We start from the raw sequence: 24,284 nt of genomic DNA on the forward strand, positions 1-24,284 counted from the left end.
ATTCCAGTTTTTTTAGGTAGCCATGTTTCTAGAGAAGCAGATATGAACCAGCTGGGTCCTCCATTCCTTCTGGTAGACCAAAGATACGGAGGTCTGTTGTGGTCATCCATCTCGGATATGCTTATCTGTAGAATTATTGTCTGGGCCTTTAGTTCTACTATATCCCTCTTTGAAACAACTCCAGAATCCTCAAGGGAGCTGATTCTATATTCAACTTTTGTAATTTTGCTGCTGGTTGATTTCTTATCAAGCCTAATTGCTGCTATTTCATTCTGCATCATGCCCGTGTTACCTTTGGAGATTAGGCTAGGTCATGAACCTCTACTAATTTCTTTATGATCACGTCCATAGTTGTGTTTATATCCATTTTGCCCATAATAAGTGTACTAAGGCTAGGAGGATCTGGCTTATGGTGTGTTAAATTTGATTTCATCTCTTTGTCTGCCATTATATATAGATCAATAATGTGGAGCAGGTACAGAGTGTGTGGAAGCTATCTCCAGCAGGAGTCGTGTTGATACAAGGGTAAAGAAATCAAGGCTTCCCTGGGTGCACACCTCCACTAAGAACCCATGCTGACACTGCAACTGCAAGTGCAAAGGATTCCCCTTGGTGGTCGACAGTTTGCAGAGCCTATTGCTTCCCTGAAGATAAACTAGTCCACTCAGTAGGTGAGTGCAAACTCAGGCAGTCATGCAGAGAACAAGTAGAGGTCCCTTGCAGCCACTTCTCAATTTGATGAAGTATTTTTAGGCACGTCTACTCCAAGACTGGTAACCTCATAGAACAGGCTTGTAAAGTTTTTCAATCTAGGTCTCTAAGTCTAGGTGGCTACTTGGGTTCTAGTGACAAACTTTTTTTCTGCACTAGACAGCGCTATGCAATCTCAGCTCAAGATTAAGGGTGGGCGATAAATTCCACTCCTCTGGCAGAAATCATGGAGTTTTGCCCACTCCATGTTAAGCGTGAAAGGCATAGTTCCAGCAAAACTCTGCCAACTGACGCATGCCTGAGCTTTTTTTCATGCATGGCTCGCCAACGTTAAGCTGGAAAGTGAGTGGGAGTTTTGGAGTCCCCTAGCACGATTTTTGGGCTCTAGCACGGCACCCGGCAAGATTTTCTCAATGCAGGCAGTCACAACCGTTTGCAGTGAGAAATGTGCCACTCGTAGTGAGAAAGATGTTGCTCGGGTAGAAGAGATTCTCAAGTGGCAGCAAAATACCAATGCCCTGTGGTGCGACGCTTGGTGCTATTCATGCTGATTTTGAAGTGCAGAACAAGCTGCCGACACTAATAATAGGGCACAGCCAGCTTGCAGATCTCCTTGGAATCTTGCAGAGTTTTTATGTAACTTCTCAGAATTCCACAGAGTGAAACTGACGAGCTCTGCCCACCGCCTACTTAGGATGTGCAGGAATTCACTGTCCACAGAACTCAGGGTGATGTAGGATCATACATAGATAAATTCCTCTTTGATCACCATAGTTTGTATATTTAGCACATAATGTGTACATTTAGCATGTAAATTCTTTGTTCAGCAAGTGTTGGTGCCATCTTGAGTGAGGCTCTGTTTGGAATATTTGTGCCCTGCCCGTTACAGTTACTGATTCAATTCGTACGGTACAAACAGTAATTTATGCCAATGTTTGCTGATTCATATGAGAGCACCAGTCATCAGGAGTTGCGGAAGCATTAAGTCATCAAAATAACTCCCTTGCGTCGTACGGGTTGGTTACGGTGCATCTTCTTTCAGGAGACTCCCATCTGGGTTAGCAAGCAATCCACATTTCTTTTCTACCGCCCCATTCAGAAGTATCAAAGCAACTTAAAACTGTGCTGCGTGGGTTACTAAGGCCATATTCACTGGTCAGGCATCTGAACTGGTATTTCCACAACCCATTCATCGGTAAAAAGCATCTACTCGGTATGAGCTACACCACCATCTCCATCCTCATCTAAGCCACGGCCCCTCCAAGCACTAAGCATGACCACCACAGTGAAGCTCAGACAGTCTAGGTCAGCAGATTGATGCAATCGCCCATGAGCTTTTCAGAGACTGACCCCCTTCAACCCAAATGCTACCTCCAAGTAAGGCAGCGGGCATCATGACACAGAGAGGGGAAAATCATGTACTCTGGCAGAGAGAAGCTGTCTGGCAGTCAACCAAATGTATTATTTTACAGCTCAACTGACATCTACAGGGTCGCTGACACTCTTCCCCTGTAACAGCAACACAGAAGTGCCTGGATCCAAAAGGAGATAGACAATCTTGTGGTGCTACAACACTCGCCCTAAAATGGTTTCATGGTCATAAAACTCATGTGCAAGTTTCTGGGGAATGGGACATAGGCTACTTTCCCCCAGGTTATAAGTAAAAAGGCTTATATCTCTGAACCGTAATCAACTTCCACTAAATTTCAGTGTCCTCACATCTGTGTATGAGGGGACATCGGCAAAAGTCATGGTGCACGTCCGGGGCTGTCTGTATTTATAGATTCAGGTGAATAGCTGAAGGATGTCAGTGGTGTAATAGTGTGCACCAATGAAAAGTGAGTGGGTGACTGTGGTGTGTAGATGCTTTTCTGTGTATAATGCATTTGTGAATATGATGTATTGCCAAAAATCAATGACAACTGCTTGATGTAATGGTGTATACATACCTGTGGGCTCATATTGGCTATATGAGGTTCCTTGCTGTGCATTAGTTGATAGTTAGTGGTTGTTTGTGTTGTACTTGTGAATTTCCCTTTCAAGAAACAGATAGCTGTAATCTAGTTATGCGTTCCTGGGTGAAGTCAGCAGCTGTCTGTGGAATGCTTCCTGGTGTGTTTTGTATGAAATTGATAACTGTGGCGGAATCCTCTTTGGCGTTTTTGTAGATTTTACATTCAACCTCTAGATCAAATTATCTCTACCCACTTTCTAATTGTTTAATACTCACTTTGAAGTTTGAATTGAGCTTGATCATGATGCTAGTCTTCTTGTCCCAAATAATGACTGGTCCCTTATGGCTATCAATCGCCATGTAGATGCCCATGCGACGGATTGTGAATGGCATTTCCTTTTCACTGCCCCTCTGTACCATGCCAAAATGCTGGTCACTTAGGGTCAGTTCATATCCCTGAAAGAGGAGAAAACATCTACATTTTAGGACATTTGAGGCAAACAGCACCATGCCTTGGATGAAATATCTAGAAGTGACTTTAAGGTAGAGCGGCTTAAAAAATGTAATGTGCTTTCTGTACTTTACTGAAGGTCTATGCCATAAAACATAATGATTTGTGTAAACTGGTTACTGCCAATCAGTAGAAGACCATAAATGAGACCTACTTATCCTTCTCGGAAACCCTCAATATGAGGCATACGCGGTATCCATTGATCTTTTGATGTATACCTTCCTCATCTACTACGTGATCACTTTAATCCTAAGGCATACATTTGACTAGCATCAGTTTACCAAAAGCCCTCTCACACCTATAGAGAGGAGATTTTCTAGGGGATTCCTCACTTGCTTCAGGAAGAACTAATTGTAAAATAAAATTCACAATGGTGCTTATCTGAGAGTCACAAGTCAACGATAGAAGTGTCTCTCCTGTATGAACTGATAGACAAATGAAGATAAAGCTAAAGAAAGATTAACCCGGACCACTGAGTGACAGATGAGACCTGAGATAAAATTGTTAAACGTTTAAACATTTACAGTACGCATTGACTTACATCTTTTATCTATATTTGCTTAAAATTTATTAAAACAAAGATGAAAAAATGCCACACATAAAACATATATGCAGATACACAGAGTACACAATGCTAATTATTACCTTTGTTGAGGGATGGGAGTCCCTGCCCCTCGCCAAGATCAAAAGCGGTAATAAATAGCATATTACAATTCACAAAGGTAACTTTAGACATTTGGTCTAAACTTAGATCAAACGTCTAAGTTTACGACTTTGGGAATTCATGAAGGGCATTTACAAGGGCTATCTTTATCTCCGCACTCGGGCAAGGATAATTTTAAATTTCGTACATCTTTCTTTTTTTAAATTTATGTTAGTACTGTGATACTTTCTAGGTAGTACCATGGTATTCTGTACTACTTTTTTAAAATATATAAAGTATTAAAAACTTGTATCTACCTTTACACACTCTTATATATAAACTGACTCATTCATTCCTATCCATGTATAAAACAGCAGTAAACTATATCTACACCTAAAATAAAGAACTCAGTCTAAGTATTGTCTAAAGAATATGTCTGGTTTTAAATTTTGTAAGGGCTTGCATAACCCAATCATATACTGTTTTGTTATTACAATGAACAATGGTACACCACAAAATTACTACGGTATACTGCAGCACAACATATCACTACATTCTTGGGTATTGCGTGTGTTTTTTAATGTTTGTAGACTCCATCAGTTGTATAGATGCTACTTGTAAAATATCTTTGCTGATAGCAAACAATCATAAACTCACAAGAAAGTGAACGTTTATCTTGGTGAATCATGCCTTATAACTTTAAAAATACTGAACCAATTTAGATCTACTACCAAAAAGGTACAGCTACACCCCATAATCTACACTATTGCATAATTTCAACTGAATGTGTTCAGTCAGTTTGCCACTACACTCTACCACATGAAGTGCCACTCCACTCCATGACATGTGACTCCTCTCTACGACACCCAGCTCCACTGTACAATAGTTCACTCCACTCAACCCCATGCCACTCCACTCTATGCCATTCCACTTTACACCTTACCCCTCTACAACACACTTCAATCTTCGACATCCCACTTCACTCTATTCCACATCAATCTACACTTCTCTACTCTAAGACACCACGTCACTCAATCACAAGCCACTCTTCTCTATTGTATGACAGAGCACTACACTGTATGCCATTCTGGAACACTCTATTCCATTCTATGTGCCTACAATGTACACCACACTACTCCACTGTATGACATTCCGCACCACTGTACGACTTGCCACTCCACTCTATGACAACCCACTCCACTGAACGCCACTCCATGCCACTCCACTGTACGACATGCTATTCCACTCTACTCCACCCAGCGCCACTCTCGACATGCCATTACACTGTATGCCAATTCCCTCTACGAGACTCTACTATACCCTATGACACTCTATGCTCTTCCACTCTACAACACTATACTCCACTCTGTCACTCTGCAACACTCTACTGCACTTTATGTTACTGTACGACACTCTACCCCACTTGACTCTATGCCACCCAACTCTCCGCCACTCCCCTGCACTCTATGCCATTCCACTCTACTCCAGAGCATTCACTCTACGCTATGACACTGTACGCCACCACATTTTATGCCACAACACTCTACGACTCAACACTCTACACCACTCCATTCTATTCTTTTCCACACTATGCCACTCAATTTTACATCACTCCACTTTATGCCCCTCCACTGTAAGACACTATACAACAAGCCACTCTATGACATGAAATATGACTCTATTGTATGACACACCACTGCACTCTTGTCCACTCCTCTCTAATTTATGACACACCATCCCATGGAATGCCTAACCATTCTACGCTATTCCACTCAACATCACTCAACTCTTCGCCACACCATTCCACTATATGTCACTCCACTGTACACTAGGCAACTCTATGCCACTCCACTTCATGTTATTCTCTCTACACCACTTCATTCTGTGCCACTCTGCTCTATGCCACTCCACTGTATTCCATGCCACTCCACTCTATGCCATTCCACTCTATGCCACTCCACTCCATGCCACTCCACTTTAGCCCAATTGACTCTATGCCATTCTACTCTACGCTCTTCCACTCTATGCCACTCCACTCTATGCCACTTTACTCTATGCCACTCCACTCTATGCCACTCCACTGTACTCTGAGACATGCCCCTCCACTCTCTATCACTCTACTATATGCCACTCCACTCTACGCTATTCCACTCTATGCCACTCCACTCAATGCCAGTCCACTTTAGCCTAATTGACTCTATGCCATTCTACTCTATGCTCTTCCACTCTATGCCACTCCACTCTGCGCCACTTTACTATATGCCACTCCACTCTCTGCCACTCCACTGTACTCTGGGACATACCCCTCCACTCTCTGCCACTCTACTATACGCCACTCCACTCTATGCTATTCCACTCTACAGCACTCTACACCACTGCACTCTATGCCAAGACACTGTAAGCCACATTGGTTTATGCAGCAACACCCTATGCCATTCCACTCTATGCCACTCCATGTTACAACACTACACTCTACAACCCTCCCCTTTATGACAAGACACTGCAAGCCACTTAGTTGTATGCCACTCCACTCTACACCATGACACAGTTTGCCACAATACTCTATGATACAGTACTCTATGACACAGACTGCACTTTATGCGACTCCAATCTACTTTGCTCTACAACACTCTGTGCCTCTCCACTCTACCAAACTGTTATTCACTCCACGGCACTCCAATGTACAGTACTCTACACCAAGCTATGCCACTATACAACACTCTACTCCACTCAATCCCGCTGCACTCCAAATTACTCTCCTCTACTCTATGGCACATTTATGCATTCTACTCTACTCTATGCCCCTCCACTCTACTCCACATTATGCCACTCTATGAGACTGTACACAATGACTCGGCACTCCATGGGACTAAAATCAATGACACTTAACTATACGACACTCCGCTCTAAGATACTTCACTCAACTTTAAAGCACTCCACTCTAGAACACTCAACTCTACTGTATGCCTTTCCACCCTACGTCACTATGCTCTGCTCTACAAGGCTGCACTCTATGACACTACACTCTACTCTATGTCACTCAGCTCTTCTCCACTCTATACCCGTCCACTCTACAACACTCTACTCTACTGTATGCCACTGTACTGCACTGTACTCTGCTGTAAGACACTCTACGCAGCTCCCTCTATACAACTACATGCTCTTTGACTCCACTGTACTCTGGTGGAGTAGTGTGGCTCACTGGTTAGAGGCGGCAGACCCGAGAGCAGAGGACGGCCCGGGACCAGGGTTCGATTCCCGGCGCGGCAGGTTTCTGGACCAGGGTCAGCGGACTCGATAATTCTCTCGCCTCGGTGCCCACTCTGATCAGCGATCACACTCGGCAACTCTGGGCATTAGCTTGCCTCATCTTCACTAACGGCCCCACCAGACCGCCGGGGATGCCTGGTCTCACCCTGGAGATACCCATTAAGGGACCATCTCTCAGGGAAACCAGGAAGGGTTTCGCACCGGGCGAAGCGCCTTGGGACCCTACGGGTAAGTAGTGCGCTATATAAATGCCTATACATTTACATTTACTACTTTACTCCACTATTTGCCACTCCACTGTAACAGTGTATAGCACACCACTCTGACATGCCACTCCACTCTGCTTCACAAGATGCCACTCAACTCTACACCACTCCACTCAACAACATTCTGCTCCACTCTATGCTCCTCCACTCTGCGCCAATGTACTCCACTATATAACACGGCACTCTATGACACGCCACTCCGCTTATTGCCACTGCACTCCACAACACTCTACTCCACTGTATACCAAACATTCTATGCCACTCTACAGACTGTGTACAAGATGCCGCTTTACTTTATGACATGGAAATCCACTGTATGACATGGCACTCCATTGTATAATACAACATTCAACTCTATGGCACTCAATTCCACTCTACCCCACTCCACAACACTCCACTCAATGACATACTACTCCATTCTACGACATGCCACTACACTGTATGCCATTCCACTCTACACTTTTCCAATCTAAAACAGTCTACGAACCACCAGTCTATGACACACCCCTCCCCTGTACTCTACAACACATCACTCAACTGTATGTCACTGCACTCTACTGTACCACATGCGACTCCACTCTGCAACATTTGACTCCACTCTATGGCACTCCACTCTATGACGAACTAGGCTGCTCCATTCTCTGACACTTTGCTCTAGTCAATGCTACTCCACTCCACGATACTTCACTTTAATCCACTTTATGACACTACACTGTATGACTCTACACACTATGACACTCTCCTCCACTTTATTCTACAACACTCCACTTAATGATACTCCATTTGACAACACTCCAATCCGCGATTGGAAGCACATTTTGTTTAACAAATAAAAACCATAGAAATTCAGTGAAATAAACAAAAGATAAAGCTTAGTTGTAGTTAGCAAAATTGTATTTCTTTTTTCTAGAGAATCCAAACGTAAACTACACGAGCACTAGAAATTCTAAGTTTGTAGATATACCTCAAATGTATAGTTTACGCACTACCTACAAAATTACTATCTTTATTTCTCTCCATACAAACCAAACTTGAACTACACAAATAATAATAAAAAATCTAAAGTTAGAGCTATACTTTAAATTTATAATGTATGCAACACCTTCAAATTAGTGCAATTCAAGCACCTCTTTACACAGTGTTGTGAACTCGCAAACGCACTATGTAACGTTTGATAAGTGTTTTTTCCTATAGCTAACTACAACCTCACTTTTAACTTTGTATTTTTCAGGGAATTTCAGATTCTTTTTTAAACCTAAAGTAAGGTTTTTATTAACGTTATTAACTATAACATTGTTTTATCAGTTTGTTTTGGTATATTTTTATGATTTTTGCAATGTAAAATTTGTTTTTAACTTAAAAGTAATATAATGTTTGTTTTTTTAAATTGATTTTTATTTATTACATATTATCGGGTATGGTTCTTTTTTACCTTTCAAAGGTGCCCTGGTACTCCTGTGAGACTCTCACAGCTATTGGCAAGCCCACGCTAAAACTCACTGTGGTTTTATTTTCAATTTCAGGTCTCCGGGTGCTAACATGAGACAGGTTGTAAAACCTAAAAACTTAGTTTTAGTATTAAAGAATCATTTTTATTAACGTGTGTGCCTGGAGGGTTTATTTCTGTCAGTTCATAAAGATCTCTTGAGTGTTTTGTGTAAATATTGCCTTGTTTTAATGTTTCTCTGACCCAAAGGAGTACTGCGAGAGTACCGCAAGACCATTGACACACACACAGAACATTTGTGATTGGTTAAATTCATTGCCTTTCTTTATTTACAAGAAAACCCCACCCTTCGAAACTAATTTGGAAATAACTGTTGTCTGTGAAGGCAGTGTTTTGAGCCTTTATACCCTTTTTTGCAATGTATTGCTATTTTTCAAAGGGAAATGCATGCAATGGTATCAGGAGGGGACAGATTTCTAAGAGGAGCACCCCTCACAAAAGAAAGAGTCAGTGATGTGAAATAAATTCTTCACCATCCTCTCACAGAAAAATAAGGCGACATAAACATTGCTAAGTACAATCTTTGCAACAAAAAATTCTCAAGGGGCACAGGGAATAAATACTACCATGGAGCCACAGACATATGGAACAGTATCTATCCTCAAGAGCTTCCAAGAACAGAATTGAATGCGGGGCTCTTGAGGCTTCCACCTCTACAACTGGACCATCAGTTGCTCCAAGACATGACCCCACAACAAGTTACTCAAGTGGTACTAAACATTGTACCACAGAGAAATAATTTGATTATATACTGCTTAAAGTGCAACAAAATCAGTGTCGTCGTGGAGCAATCTACCTCAGCTCAAATTAAATCCACAGTTCTTCAAACTGTGGGGCGCGCCCCCCTGGGGGGGCGTGGATGCGTTCCTAGGGGGGGGCAAAGGCCTCTCCAAGCACATGTAAATGAAGACGCCTGGAAGTGCAGCGATGTTTATTTGCTGAATTTCCAGGCTGTCTTCATTTACTCTGAAGGCCTCAGAGTGCCGTGGGGCCAGAGATCAGTGGGTGTGCTGCTGGGGGCTCGGCTGGGCAGTGTCTGGAGTCTTATTAAGACTCCAGCACAGCCGAGTTTTTCACGGGTCTTTTAGAGACCATTTCCATACATTTGGAAACTGGTTACCTAAGCTTAGGTTTTTTTCTTTTTCCAGTACCCCCTGGTCCCAGACTCTGCCTATTCCTTACATTTGCATTTTAAACTTACTGCTGTAGTGTGAAAATGCATTTCATGAAATGTAAAAAAGTATGTATTTGTTTGTAATGTGACTTTCTGTCAGTCATGAATCATTCAGGCAGCCCTAGAACACATTTAAAAGTACTTTATATTTGCTTTTCGAAGAACACACAGATAAGTGCTGAAAATAGGGCTTTAGGTGACTGATTATTTTTGTGCCGTCTGCAACATCAAAATAATGAACTGGCAACCCTAATCATAAGACTGGAAGTTTGTTGCAGGATCAGCACATTATTTATTTCCTTCACCCTCGATTCCCTGATTAATGCCATTATAGCAATAGTTTAACTTATATCTGAAACCCTGCGCCCCGCCAATAACATGCTGATTAACTTCAAGTGTCTGGGAATTCACCCTGCATTCAGACAACTCAGTCCTCATTCTCACCCTTCACTTTCACGCTCACCCTGAACTTACAGCGCATAGTTATGGTTTTCCCGCATTTGCCCCATAATCCATTGTCTGCTGCATAATTTGCAGATTAAAAAATGCAGCAAAACATGTTACCTGACAGTGGAAGCCCTTTCTAAAGATTGACTGGTCACCTTTCTGTTGTTTATTGCTATATGCGGGTGTTAATGAGGTACTTATGAGGGGTAATAAAGGCCAGCACAATGTTAACAAGTGTAAAAATAGCAAAATAGTGCATAATGTTATCAGAAAATATGCAGCATAATTCGCCTTTGCTTGCTGCAGAATTTAGTCAACCATGCTGCATAATTTGGCCTTCTCCTGCCGCATAATTCTAATGGCCCGGTTTATAGTGCTAAGAAGTCCCAGCCTGTGGCAGAAAGCACTGTGAATATGTAAGTCATTTTTTTAAAACAGTATTTACATACTCTAAGCTAGACTGCTGCAAAATGATGCAGTGATTGAGATAAAACAAGTTCTTACAAAATATACTTTTTAGTAGTAAGTAATCAAACTGTATCTCATGCAGACATTTTTGTAAGTGTCCCCACTATTCCAGATCCCAGCTGGTAACTCTGTTACATTACATCTTAAAAAGAATAGACCTTTGCCACCATAAAGCTTTAAGCAGATCCACTGGAATTATTCAGCAGAAGAGAACACAATTATGCTGCAGGTTTGACTAAATTATCCAGCAAGAAAAGGTAAATTATGCGGCACAATGCGCCACATTTTGTAGTTAGCATTACTTCAATATTTTGTCATTTTAACTCACTGTAACACTGTCAAGGGAAATATTTCACCTCATTAGTACCAGTTTAACACCCAAATACAGCAGTAAGCAACTACAAGATTACCAGTCTTTGCAAAGGGCCTTCCACTGCTCCAGAACACTTTGTCACGCTTTAAGTAACTTTTGTTCCGTTTGAGCTAGAATCAAGTTTTTTGTCATTGAAATCTGTAGATTATGTAGAAAATGCAGTAAACTGATAATTATGTGGAAAGCGCTGCTGCTGCAGAAACTCATAATTCCAGTGGCCCTGGCTTTAAGTGACTCAATCAATTAATGGCTGGTAAGAAGGCCGGTTTCTTTTTTAACTTTCTGCACTACCACCACCCACTTCAATTTCAGGCACAGGCATGTCAAAGTCAGTATTAACCATTCAGGGGAAGTTTTTTGTGTGAAAGCTGAGTCCATGGGGTGGCTGGTAGAAGGCCAGTAGGGTTGCATTCAGATGCAGAGCCCTAATTCTCTCGATCCTTGGGGCCTCACAGAAATGGTCTAGGAGGCAGAGGAAATGATTGAGATTCATAGATATTGTCAAAGAGAAGGCCCAGAATAGTGAGCACTCTATGCAAATGTTTACAAATGGCCAGAGACCGCTTCTTTAGAAAGATACCCCAAAGAAGGGGACAATTAAGGTTTTTTAAAGGGACATTAGTGAAGCTGGTACTGCCGCCAAGTGTGTAAGTGGCCACTGCTGGTTATCATAAAAGAGTAGATGCCGATGCAGAAGGACTTGGTCCCAGGAATTTGGGGAGTCCACTGCATCACAATAATGACTGTCTACCTTTAAAAAAACGAGCATCCGAGCGTATTGTCCTTTCAAGCATAGGACAGAGGTGATGATCCATCATGGTGGGGAAGAGGTAAAAGATGCAGAGGAGGTAGCCTGCTACTCAGGACTGCAGTTATCATTTGTGCAGCAAGTATTGTTGGATTGGGGTCAAAGACTGTGAGGGGCTCCCAACACCCCAATTATGGGGAGCAGTTTGTTTGGGATATCTGTTATTGTTTGATGCATTTGCTGTTTTATAAGTTTCATATTTGGTGTGGTTCATAAGCTATAGAAAAAGTATTCCTGAAATCATCCCGTAAGCCCCGCTCCCTGCACGCAGCCATGTCCCTCCCGCTCCCCAATCGTTGCCGTAAAGTTTTGGAGGGGGGCCCGACCTCAAAACATTTTGTTTAGGGGGAGCTCAGAGTAAAAGAGTTTGAAGACCTCTGAATTAGTGGTTTACTCCAGTTTGGAAAGAAGTCTGTTTTTGTTTAAAACCTCACCCAAAAATATAAAATAGTTCTGAAAACCCAACAAAAATAGTTATTTTAAAAACCGCCTAGTCTGGTATAAAAATACAAACATTTCTTGTTGTTTGTCATGTATGTGTATTTATGTTTCTGTATGCTAATAGTCTGCTACAGCACTATTCTTTTTTCTCTTCTATTCTATTCTAAAGCAGTCTTCTCTGTTATGATTTAGAATAAAATTCAAGCAGACTTAACAACAGATCTATCTTACAGCTAGAAAACCTTTCTATCGTGTTTTTGTTACTTTTGCAATGCATACCTGATATTAAACTCATTAGTCTACTTTCTGGTAGATTCTAATCAACAATTATACCATGCAGAAGGCGGCATAGGGCATTTATAGTGGGGCTAGCCTACCTAATGGGGTGTAGGTATGTGGAGGAAGTGCACTCTGTGAATATTTCTGTACAAGGAGTTAGGTGTGCGTAGTAGTAGCTAGCATATCTAATTGGAGTAGGTGTGAGAAAGGAGTGGGCTCTCAACATAAAATTGTCTACAAGCATAGGTTGTGAGTAATAGGGGAAAACACACAGAATGAGGTGTGTAGGTGTGTCCCTTTAAGGGATAAGAGCTATACATGAGGTCGTCTGCAACAGGCTCAGGGTGTGTGTGTGTAGTAGCGACTTGCTTACCTAATGGGAGTCTAGGAGTGTGGAGGAAGTATGCGCTCCATGACTCAAGGTACTCAAGGTTTAGACTGTGTGTTGAATTACCTTAGCCACATAAGGGGGCGTAGGGACATGGAGAGAGTGGTCTCTCCATGAAGACCACTGTACAAGTGCCTGAGTGTGTGTATAGTGAGGGCTAGCAGAGCCAACTGGGTGTAGGTGTGAAAAGCGAATGGGCTCTCAGTAAATAATTGTGTACAAGGTGCATGTGACTGTCTGAAAAGAGTAGGCTATAAGTGACATCTTCTGTAGAAGGCATAGGGTGCGAGTAGTAGTGGCTTGTCCACCTAATGGTAGTAGATGTGTGGAGGGAACGGACTCTCTGTGAAGTCATCTGTACATGGCATCAACCATGCATTGCAAGGTCTTAGCCCCCTAATTGTGCATTGGTATCTGGACGGAGTCAATCAACCAATCGCTATTGATTTGTATAGCACCGCAAATCGCCCATGAGGATCTCAAGAAATTGGAGTTGCTAAGGGCTTTGTGGTGGTCTGTTCTTTCGAACAGCCAGCTCTTGAGCCCTTTCCTGAATTGCTGGAGTGATGAGGCAGCCCTGAGGTGCAGGGAAAATTGTTCTACGCTTTGGCTGGCAGGTGTGAGAAGGAGTGCTATGGTGGATCTGGAGGTGACTTTGAGAGAGATGGAGATAGATCGTAGGTGTCTGGTCGGTTCGTGGAGGTTTGTTGATGTATGCAGGTCCTTCGTTGTGCAGGGCTTTGTATGAATGGGTCAACATCTTGAACTGACTCTCCTTGAAGACTTTTGTGCAAGACAAAGGTTGTGCATAGTTGGGGTTTGAGCAGCCAATGTGATTTTGAGAGGTGTAGGATGTGCATAGTAGGGACATTAGCACCTAATGGTGCTTGTGTGTGTAGAGAGAGTGAGCTCTGCTTGAAGATTTATGTGCAAGGCATAGGCTGTGTATTTTAGGTGCTTGGCCATTTGCATCTTAGGTATTGAGCATGGGAGATCGCCTACCTGCAAATGGTCTGGTACAAGGTAAAGGGTGTGCATAGTAGGGGCTTTCATACCTAAAGAAGAGTGGGTGTCTGAAAGGAGTAGGCTCTCTGTGATATCATCTCTACAAGGCATAACATGTGCTTAGTATAGGTTTTGGCACCAAAGGTGGCCTGGGTATCTAGAGGGAGTTGACTCTACTTGAACACATCTGTAGAAGGCATAGGCTCTGTGCATAATAGCTGCCTAGCCACTTGCATCTCGTTGTTTGCACCTGAGAGATCACATACCCACAAAGAATGTGCATAGTAGAGGCTTGCACACCTCATGGGGTGTGGGTGTCAGGAGGGAGTAGGCTCTAAATGCGTTCATGTGTACAAAGCTTAGGATGTGTGTTGAAGGGGAGTTACCCCCTGTGGGCGCTTGGGTGTCCGAAAGGAGTTGGTCATGGTTTAAGACACCTGTACAAGGCATAAGCTGTGGTTTGTAGGCACTTGGCCACTCACATTTCACTGATTGCACTTACCTTTAAAGGGTTTGTTGCAGGGTGAAGCGTGTGAGTAGTAGGGGCTTGCACATCTAATGGAGCATGAGTATCTGAAGGGAGTGTGCTCTCCGTGGGGTGTTCTGTACATGATGTAGGGTAGTCGTAGTAGGCACTTGCCCATCTCAGTATGCGTTAGTTGTTTTTTATACCACCTACCCTGCCGTCTAGCATGCAATTTTTCATTTAGATTCAGAACATGGTGACTTTAACCAACCTTATTAAACAGGACCAACAAATACAAAATGATTTGACTAAAGGTGAGTTTTATTATCATTAAAATTTAAAATGAAAGTTTACACATTAAATTACTGTTTTTAAATATTTCAATACTTAAAGCATATTTAATTTAACGAGTTAATGTGCTTTAAAATGGTATCTTATTGTTTCCATTTCAATATATTTGTGTTTATATATTAATTCATATTTATATTATACATTACACATTTTTAAAGTTTTTTTAAATATTAACTTTATTACATTTCCAAATACTTTCCCTTAGGGAGAGCTCCACGAACAGGTGAAAAGTTACTGGTTGAAACTTTACACTTCAGATGTAGGAGGCTCCACTCCCCCCACTTGAGCACTACAGATGATGAAGACATGTAAGCCTACAACTACGTGTAAATTCTCTACTTAGATACTGTGAATTAGGAAAAGATTGTTTAGTTACACCTAGGTGTAAGATTAAATATACAAAAATCAATATGTAGATGTATATTTACATTTGGATCCTCATTATTTTTAATAACTTTTGGTCACTGGATTTTGATTTTCATGAAATTAGAATGTTTAACTGAGAAAAATGTTTGCAACGTTCCTTTTGATTTTGAGAGGAGAAACTTTTTTGTTGGAGCTACTAAGTCAATTAGTTATTTGGATTAGTAGAGCATGTGCAACTGTCTTTTTTTTACTTTACTATGCATATTTTGTAATTGCTTCAATTTTGATGGTGCACGTATGCTTTTATGGGATTCATGAAGACTTATTTCATAAATTAATACAATGGGGGTAAATATTTGAAGCAATCTGCACTTTCTAATAAGATGCAACAACAGCTGCTTTCTGGTATACAGATTGTAGCCACTACGAAGTCAGGTGCCACTTTTGACACAGAGTAGACAGGCTTGAATTAGGAGAATGTGTAAAGTATTTATGCTGTACCAAAAAAGTAATGAAACCCAAACTATCAACTGAATTAGAAAAATCGAGTAAAAGTTAGTAAACAAAATGACACCAAAAAGAAAAATATCCAATGAGGTAACCTGGAAATGTGATTTGTTTAAGTGTTAAGTGAAAATAGAGCCAAAAAGCACTAAGCTCCAACTATAGTCTAGGGAAGCGTGAGACGGGGACTAAGGCACAATTTCATGCCAACCACGATGGAGCTCAGGTCGGAAACGCCAAGCGGGTTCATCTGGGCCAAAGATTTTACCAGTTGACTTAGTCTTTTTTATGGAGCTCAGAGTCCTCCAGTAGAGTAAGCCTGATGAAGTATCCTAGTAAGGTGTATCAAAATCAGATATACCCCCATACCACTACGAAGGTCTTGGAAGTTCAAATATTTTTCAGACTTTTCAGGTTTTGTGGAACAGCTCAATCGTACCACTTCCTAGAATCCTATGAGATCAGGGACGGTACTTAGGGGACCAGACTAACTCCAGCTGAGGCCATCAGAGAGGTCCATTTCCATTTGCAACTGGCCAAATAGTTACTTCAGGAAAAAGGACTCTCAAAACTTGTTTGTTCCCTGTAGCCACACAAGAGTTCAGCCCACTGACTCTAGGAGCCCATTTCTTTGCCCTGAGTACAAGAGGGAGCAGGTCCAGTCCATCAGAGCTCCTCTAAGGTCACAGACACCAGGCCTTATCCTCTTCCTATCTTCATCAGGTCACAAAAGTGTTCCCATAATGCTACATGTATGGTTGGCACAAGCTTTTGGGGGGAGGGGCTCCTAGCTCCTCCCTAACCAATGGTGTGAATAGTCTATGGGCAACACCAACCACTTTTTCAGTAGTTCCATTTTTTTCCTACTGAACACCTTGCATCTTAATTTCAAGATGGAGAAACACTTTTTCCCCTGTACAGACCCTGTGTGCCTCCCCAGAGGTGTGGGAAATGAGCAGTCCCCTCCTCTGTGGTCACTCAAAATTGATTCTGGGGGTAGCTCCTTTCCCACTGGGTGTGGTGTCAGACTGATTGAGGGAACAAAGGATTTCCTTTCCAGATCACACCTTGCATTCACTATTGAACAGGAGTGGCCGGTGCAGGTAAGAGTGGTGGGGTGTAGGTGAGTCATCAAACAACGTGGAGGGAAAATTTTAAAAAAAGAAAACCACTTACCTTGGGCTCGCCCCATCGCTGACTCAGTTTTCGGTAGTTTTCTTTTTCTTCAATGTCATCTGCCAACTCCTCCTCCCCCCACCCAACCGCCCCATCGCTCTTACCTGATGGACCGCTCCTGTTAGTAAAAGGGTAGACCCGTTTACAAGTTGATGGAGTTTATGGATACACTCTAACTGGACTTCTTGCAAGGGGAAGAAAACCACCAACTCATACCCAAGTAATTGTTCCTGCTCTGGGACCAGTTTGCACACAATATTAAGGTCAAGCACTGGCAGAACAGCTGTCAACAAGTTACTGCTAATTAACATACTGAAAGTTCAGGCAGGTAAAACGTATCTTTCATAAATATTTATAATAAATCTGACTTTCCAACTAAATTGGAAAAGTATTAAATAGTTATACTAGTCTTAGAATTACTTTTGCAGTAATTAAATAGCTTTTGGGGCCTAGTCACTGGAGAAACATGCCAGTTGTAACGTCATACATGTCCCATTTTTAAATATCAGACACCCTACCCTGTGGGCAACAAGCTGCACTTAGGGAGGACTTTTTAATAGTTAAATGCAGGATTTCCCTCCTATCAAAATGGTTATTTTGGCAGGAGCGGCAGCAAGTTTTTAGGCTTCTGCAGTCAGGCTACACGTTTGGCTTGAAGTCATGTTTTCCAGGCCCACTCAGTGCATGGCACAGTTTATGCTGCAGTCTGCAGGTGGCATTTAATTTCCCGTTTTTTCCTACATTATATACAAGAGACTTATAAGCAAGTGAAATATGTCAATCTGGGGAACCATGACTAAATAGGGAGCACTTTCCACCTGTTTAGCTGGGGTATAGTGAACAGAGATATAAAAACAACAAATATAGGATCAAGAAAAGAGCAAATAAATATAAGATGTTCATCCAGAAAAGTCAGATTTCGTATAAACTGTTCTCGGCAAATCTCTGCATTTGACTAAAACAATCTTATGAGTCCAGGGAACACATTATTCCTAATCTAATAAGTCTGAAACACTTACTTCAAGAAAGACTTTCAGAGCTTTGGAGCAAGTGGTCCCAGTGGTCCCACAGGGGATGTTCTCAGTGATGATTCGAAAAGTGCCATTGCTGCTGTCACTCTCACAGAAGTCCTGAGATAGAACAATGACGAAACACATTAGCAAATTTTGACCCTCGTGTTTAGATTCTTCCAATGATCATGGCCTCCAATGACATGAAGCTTACCTGAGCGAGTGTGTACTCGCAGTCCCCGTTGAAGGTATAATGCCTGCCGTCAAAGGTGACGTAGTGTCCATCTCCATAAACACCACAGCTTCCCAGGCAGACTTCATTGGTGCAGGACCACATCCGATTCTTACATGTGCTGCGATAGACAGAGAAAACAAATCAACTTTTTACACTCTTTACAAACAGGCGGGCAACTAGAGCCAAATTTCGGGGGGAGGGCTGAAAAATATTTCAGGAGGGGCTAATTCTTCCAACCACAGACAGAGTGGCTGTAAGAATGGGTGAACACACAACAAAATCCTCATTTACAATTAATGGTCTTTTAAAGACCTGTTATGTACTCGGGTGAGGCTGTAATTAAGATGCTGGCCAGCACGCAAAGACGTGTCAGCCCGCGCTGACACACACGACCGCGGGGGGGGGGTGTGGGGGGACTGGTCGGGGGCTGAAGCCCTGTGAGCCCAATGGGTGTTGCGCACCTGTTTACAAGTCCCTTGCGCCACTTATTTTTAACATGGGAAAAGTGACGTAAAGGTGGGGCAAGGGGCTTGTAAATAGGCCCCTTACGTTATTGTGCTGATTTACATCATTAATACTATTTTTGTCTCATGGTGTACCTCCCTAACTATTCCTTGGGGCTTCTTCTTGAAAAGCACTTTTGTCTGACTGCCTTGACTATTTGCTTATAAAGACATTTAAATTACCCTGTTGCCATCTGAGTACGTCTACCTGTATTTAGAACTTGTGACTGAAGGCGGCCATTCATTGACCCTGATGTTATAGTATGTTACTTTCTTAATGGGTGTACAGGGGGCACAGAACAGCAGCTGAACAACCACTGCCAGAGACTACTTTCAACGCTGGAAGGTGATACAAACTACAGCATCATCTGTTGTCTTACTGTGGTCAACTAAGAGGTTTGATGCAACAAGGTGAAAGGTTTCTGCTGATAACAAAGCCTTTTCCACAATTCATGTCTTAATTGCACATTTGCTCTGATTTACTGCTCAGTTGTTTGTCCTGCTAAAGTTTGCAAGGAAGAGAATATAACATATTTACTCACTGACACATCAATTCTACGAATGGTAGAGAGCAATCTAAACATGCAAATGTTCCAGTGGGCAGAACTCTGCATTGTATCAGCCCATTTCAGAAGTAGATGTTATGGTAAAGGTGTGGCGAGGACTGTACTGGCTTAAAAAATGAGGTGTGCTTTAATGGAGGTCTACAGCAAAGCATAAACACCCAGAATCCTAGGTCTGCTTAATTAACATAGATTTCGCCTTAGTCTTCTTCTTTGCAGCGAATACTCCCTGAAAGATAATGGTTTACACAGTAAAGAAGCATGACCAACCCACATCTTGTAAGGTCGCCGGACAAGCACGCAGCTCCGATCTCAATGAATTGAAAAATAAAATGCCAATGAAAATGATTAATAGAGAATTGGAGAAGGAGGATTTTGACCATAAAACAATAGTTACTTGGATATTTAAATGAATTGGCACTTAGGTCGCACTGACTAGGGCAATAACTCCTCTACCCATTCTGTTACAAATGAGATGTGTTCATGTCCCTCTCTTCTTCTGGCCTCTCCCCATCACATGGGATGTTAAATGTGGACAACAATCATGTCCCTCTCTTTGTTTGCAGCTCGTTGGTAGTCGTTCCCCTACATTGATCTTCATTTCCTCTTGCTAACATTTCAACATAATGTATCACACTGTCACTGTGCAACGTGGTGCATGCAAACCTTAATTCAGATTCATGAAGCCACACAATGCCAGTTTGGGTGTCCCAGAGTGGCTCCAAAATCTGAGTAAGGCAATGCAACACAAATCGCTGCATTGCCTTACTCTGCCCTGGGAAGGCGTCCCTTGTGGTTGCACGGGTGCTCCCATGCAGCTCTCATGGTTCTTGACACAATCCCACATTTACCAGAAGCAATTTGTGTCCTGCCTCATTAAAATTTATGAGATGGGTCAGATTATGAACCACTCCGAATTATCATTTTACAAATTAACCTATCAGTACATAGGTGATAAAATGAGTTCATAACATTCTTTGCTGATAGTAAAAATAGAGGTCGCAAATTGCGATCAGTTTTAGTACGTCTGGCCCTATGTTTCTTATGGTTTACAACCCCCTGCAGGCAATTACACACATCATGGTCTGCTGACCCTAGCAAGCCGCCATCACTATGATGGCCACAAGTCGAGCGGAGGGGCAATTTATGACCTGCCTCTTTAATATTCAGGAGATATGTCAGATTAGGGCCCACTCGTAATTTACATTTTACAGTGACCTACTTGTACATAAGTCATAAAATTATTTCCTAACATTATATACTGATAGTAAAAATACTAGTTACAAATTGCGAGCAGTATTTAGTGTATAAGCCCTATCTTCCTTGTAGTTTAGAACCATTATAGTTGACATTTTGGTCCGTCTCCCCTGACTGTCTTCTGACTTTGTCTCAGACTCATTTATGATTGGGGTACAGGTCTGTCTAGGAATGTCCTTATGTTTCAGCAGGCCAGGCCTCCTTTACTACTTGTCAAGACTGCATGACATGATTCTCTATGTAGCTAAACATGCGGAAAAAGGGGTTCACTCCCTAAACGTGATGAATCCCTGGGGAATCTCTGTGGTGGAAGCTTTCTTCCTCAATTTGTTTTCTTCTTGCTGCTAGAAGGTGAGGTTTTCAATAGTAAGCAATGTGTGTCTTACGTACCAAGTGTTGCAGTTGACTCGGATCTTGTCTCCTGAATGGTAGGGGACCTCATTGTGAATGCAAGGGCACGATTCTTCCTTGATGCATCCTCCTCGGTCATCAGACACCAGGCCCTGGGGACACATGCAGCCAGAGACACACTGGGTGCTGTACTGTGTGAGAGAAGGGAACATGTTGGTTTCAATTAGGGTTGTTCTACTAAGTTCTCTGCTGCTGCCTAGAAACAGAGAGCCACCCTTGATTGTCTGTGGCAGCTCTTCTGTCTCTTTGAGGTACAGACAGACATGTGCAGTGGGAATACTCTGTGACTTTACCAGAAGTAGAAGAGGATCCTAAAAAATTATCAACAAACAAAACACACTTTCGGGTGTATATTAGAGGTTGTCTTGTATTTTTTCCTGGTCTGCTTTGATAGTAAAATTAATCATATAGGGGCTAGTAGAAAAAAATCTCAATGATAGGATGAGTAAAACGTGGAGAAAACACCTGTCTACTGTAGTATATATTAGAAACCACCCTGCATCGCCTATTGTGTATTCCCACTGAGAAATGGCGCACAAGTCTGACAATATCTGCTCCACATAATTTAAGTTGGCCAAATAGAACGGAAGATTACATTAAAGGGGACATCAAACATATTGCTTCTGTTCGACTAGTAAAGGGCCCACTGGGTGCAGCACCATTACTGTGACTCCATTACCTCAACGTCCTTCTTCCTCAGCACAGTCCTTAAAGAGTCCAGCAGAAGATCACCAAGCAAATAAACTACTACTCTCACCCAGGATTGCCTCCTTACTTCCCCTGCCACCATGCCATAGAAAAGGAAGTATGACGGATTCCTGTTTTTCTTCTTTCTGGGAAGACACGGGCAAAATCAAGTAAGAAGGGTCACTTTTTTTGTATAAGAATATTGCTTGTTTTTAATTGTTTTTAGGTATAGCATGACCTGCGGTCTTTACAAGTATGGAGTGCACAAGGCACTGCTTGGGAGGCTGCGGCACTAGGCAATGCATGTGTCCCAGCTTTAGGAGACCTAATATGCGTACATAATTGGTATCAGTGAGGGGTATATCACTGAGTTCTCCAACCCTGTTTATTGACGAGAGGAGTCAGAAACACAATTTAACAAGCATTGGCATAGCCAATAGGTTTCGCCTTTGGGACCTTATGTCTTTAGCCAGAACTTTTGGCTATGTTGTAGAGCATTGTGGCTGCTGTGCATTATGTTGAAAAGTTATAATAAAAAGTGTTAAGTATTTTTGTTACCTTTATACAAACGAAGACGACATTATATACAACAGAAAAAACTGCTGTATTATGTAGCGCTAAACAGGCAACTCTGATCACTTCAAGGCAATTTACTGCAATGAAGGAGAAGGTTACCAAGTACAATTGGATAAGGAAAAATGCATACCTTGTACAGTTCATGTCAGTTGTGACACTGGGCTAGTAGTCAGTAGTATAGCACTGCAACACTTTTGTTAAGTCTTAGATTAATATATCACATAGGGTGTTTGAACCACTGGTCAGGCTGTGTGAGATACGGTCTAAAGTGTTTAGAAGCATCTTATTGAGCATGGGAAACAGCGGAATCTTAGGCTTAGCCCAAAAGAATAGGTAGTGCTTTGTTTCCCACAGAGTTTAAAGTGGAGAGCTCTACTAAGCAGTCTTTGACACGAAGAGTGGCTCCTTGGCCCCCGAGGGATGTCACTGAGCTACTAGTTAAATTAAGGAATTTAGTAACAGCTAGAGATGTGCTATAAAATGGTGCATGTGCTGTGGGAAGGTCTCTAGACTTTGTACACTAATGCACGTCAACCAGCGGCTGATGAATAGTTGCCAGGATCAGCGAACTTGAGAATGTCCTCTTTGTTCCACTGGCCAACACTGTTGATGCCGGCTGTATTCCTTGCACTATGCAGGTAGCCTAATCAGGCAAGCCACAGTCAAGCAGGATGAGCTAAACTTGCCAAGAATGCTGTTTGAGGACGTATGCAAAGAAGGGAGTGCCAATTCTGCACATAATGGCCTTAAGTTAGTAACCATTTGAACATAACCAGTTGGTGTGAGTCTAGCTGAGGTGAACGGTATTTCGAGTCCTGCTACTAATATAGAAAATGTCAGTGGGGGTTTGGATTAAAAGACTATGGAGGTTGTGAATGAATGAAGTGCGCTTTTGTCCTGTTTGGGCGGTGATGCAGCTGTGTTGAATTTCACTGCCTGCTTACCTTTAGCATCAGGACAATTCATTAGCAGGACCCGCATTAATCTGTTCCTTTGAGTCTGCCTGATTTTTGCGGCCGATAGATCCTCCCGCGACACACTGCCATTGTTTTGGAAGGCTGTGCGCGAGTCACGGGAGGCAGTTGACTAGGCGCTGTAAGTAAACAATGCCAACAGATACCTTGAATACTATGTAGTGCATACTGCGCAGAGTGAATATTTATGCTATCAGGCTACGGGTTCAGAATGCTTTTGACTGGAAACTGTTTATGCAGTGGAATTTTAAATGTGTACCTGCAGTTATTTCTAATAGGTCCCATAGCATTCGAGAAACCCAGTCCAGTTCTTGTTCTTCATTCATAGTCTTCTCTCCACAGGTTATTCTCCATTGCACTGGGGGAAACAACTCGTAATATGGTATAAAAGCCTACTGATAAAATGCTTTCATATTTTTCACACATTTCAGCACTGACAACGAGGCCGTAGGCTTTAAAAAAAACATATATATATTTTACTTGAACAGTGCTTGTATCCTGGCCCCATCTCCATGTATCTTCCTGTCCAATGTTTCTTGTTAAAATGCTTTGAGATGTGCGACTAAGTTGTTTTCCCATCACTAGATGTCCATCTTGCCTCAGTGGACGTGATGGGGCGGTATCTGCTTTGCAGTGCACCCATGGGCCCCGGTTTGGAGCGGGTCCCTGCGAGCGTTGTTACTCGCCCGTCCCCTTCTTATGTCTCTAGGACAGTACCCTCAAGGTCACCTTTAATTTGAGTGCAGGGTCGTCCCAGAAGAACCGGAAACTGTATTCTGCGATGTGGTGGTGCACACTGAGCTCTTCCGGGTCACCTAACGCCCAGAGTACACGCCGAAAGGAAACAAACGTACCCCGTCCGTGTGCCTTTTAAAAACCGTTTCAGACTTGAAAAGCCAGAGAGAGCGAGAGCTTGCTTAGCAGAGGGGATTGTTTCAGCGACACAAACCAGAAAGTACT

The 24,284-nt window shown here is 42.3% G+C and overlaps 1 protein-coding gene across 1 annotated transcript in view; it reads right to left on the bottom strand.

Annotated features, from left to right (window-relative positions):
- LOC147733205 (uncharacterized) overlaps nucleotides 1-24,284 on the bottom strand; it is a 618,178-nt gene that overhangs the window by 315,056 nt on the left and 278,838 nt on the right. The window contains exons 19-22 of the mRNA XM_086957739.1: nucleotides 21,067-21,218; nucleotides 18,333-18,471; nucleotides 18,128-18,238; nucleotides 2,942-3,121 (exon numbers count right to left, since the gene is read on the bottom strand). Of these exons, the coding sequence (XP_086813865.1) occupies nucleotides 2,942-3,121; nucleotides 18,128-18,238; nucleotides 18,333-18,471; nucleotides 21,067-21,218 (582 nt within the window). The remainder of the gene's footprint in view (nucleotides 1-2,941; nucleotides 3,122-18,127; nucleotides 18,239-18,332; nucleotides 18,472-21,066; nucleotides 21,219-24,284) is intronic.

The sequence above is a fragment of the Lissotriton vulgaris genome, chromosome 2_1, assembly GCF_964263255.1.
Source record: "Lissotriton vulgaris chromosome 2_1, aLisVul1.2, whole genome shotgun sequence".
NCBI lineage: Eukaryota > Metazoa > Chordata > Amphibia > Caudata > Salamandridae > Lissotriton > Lissotriton vulgaris.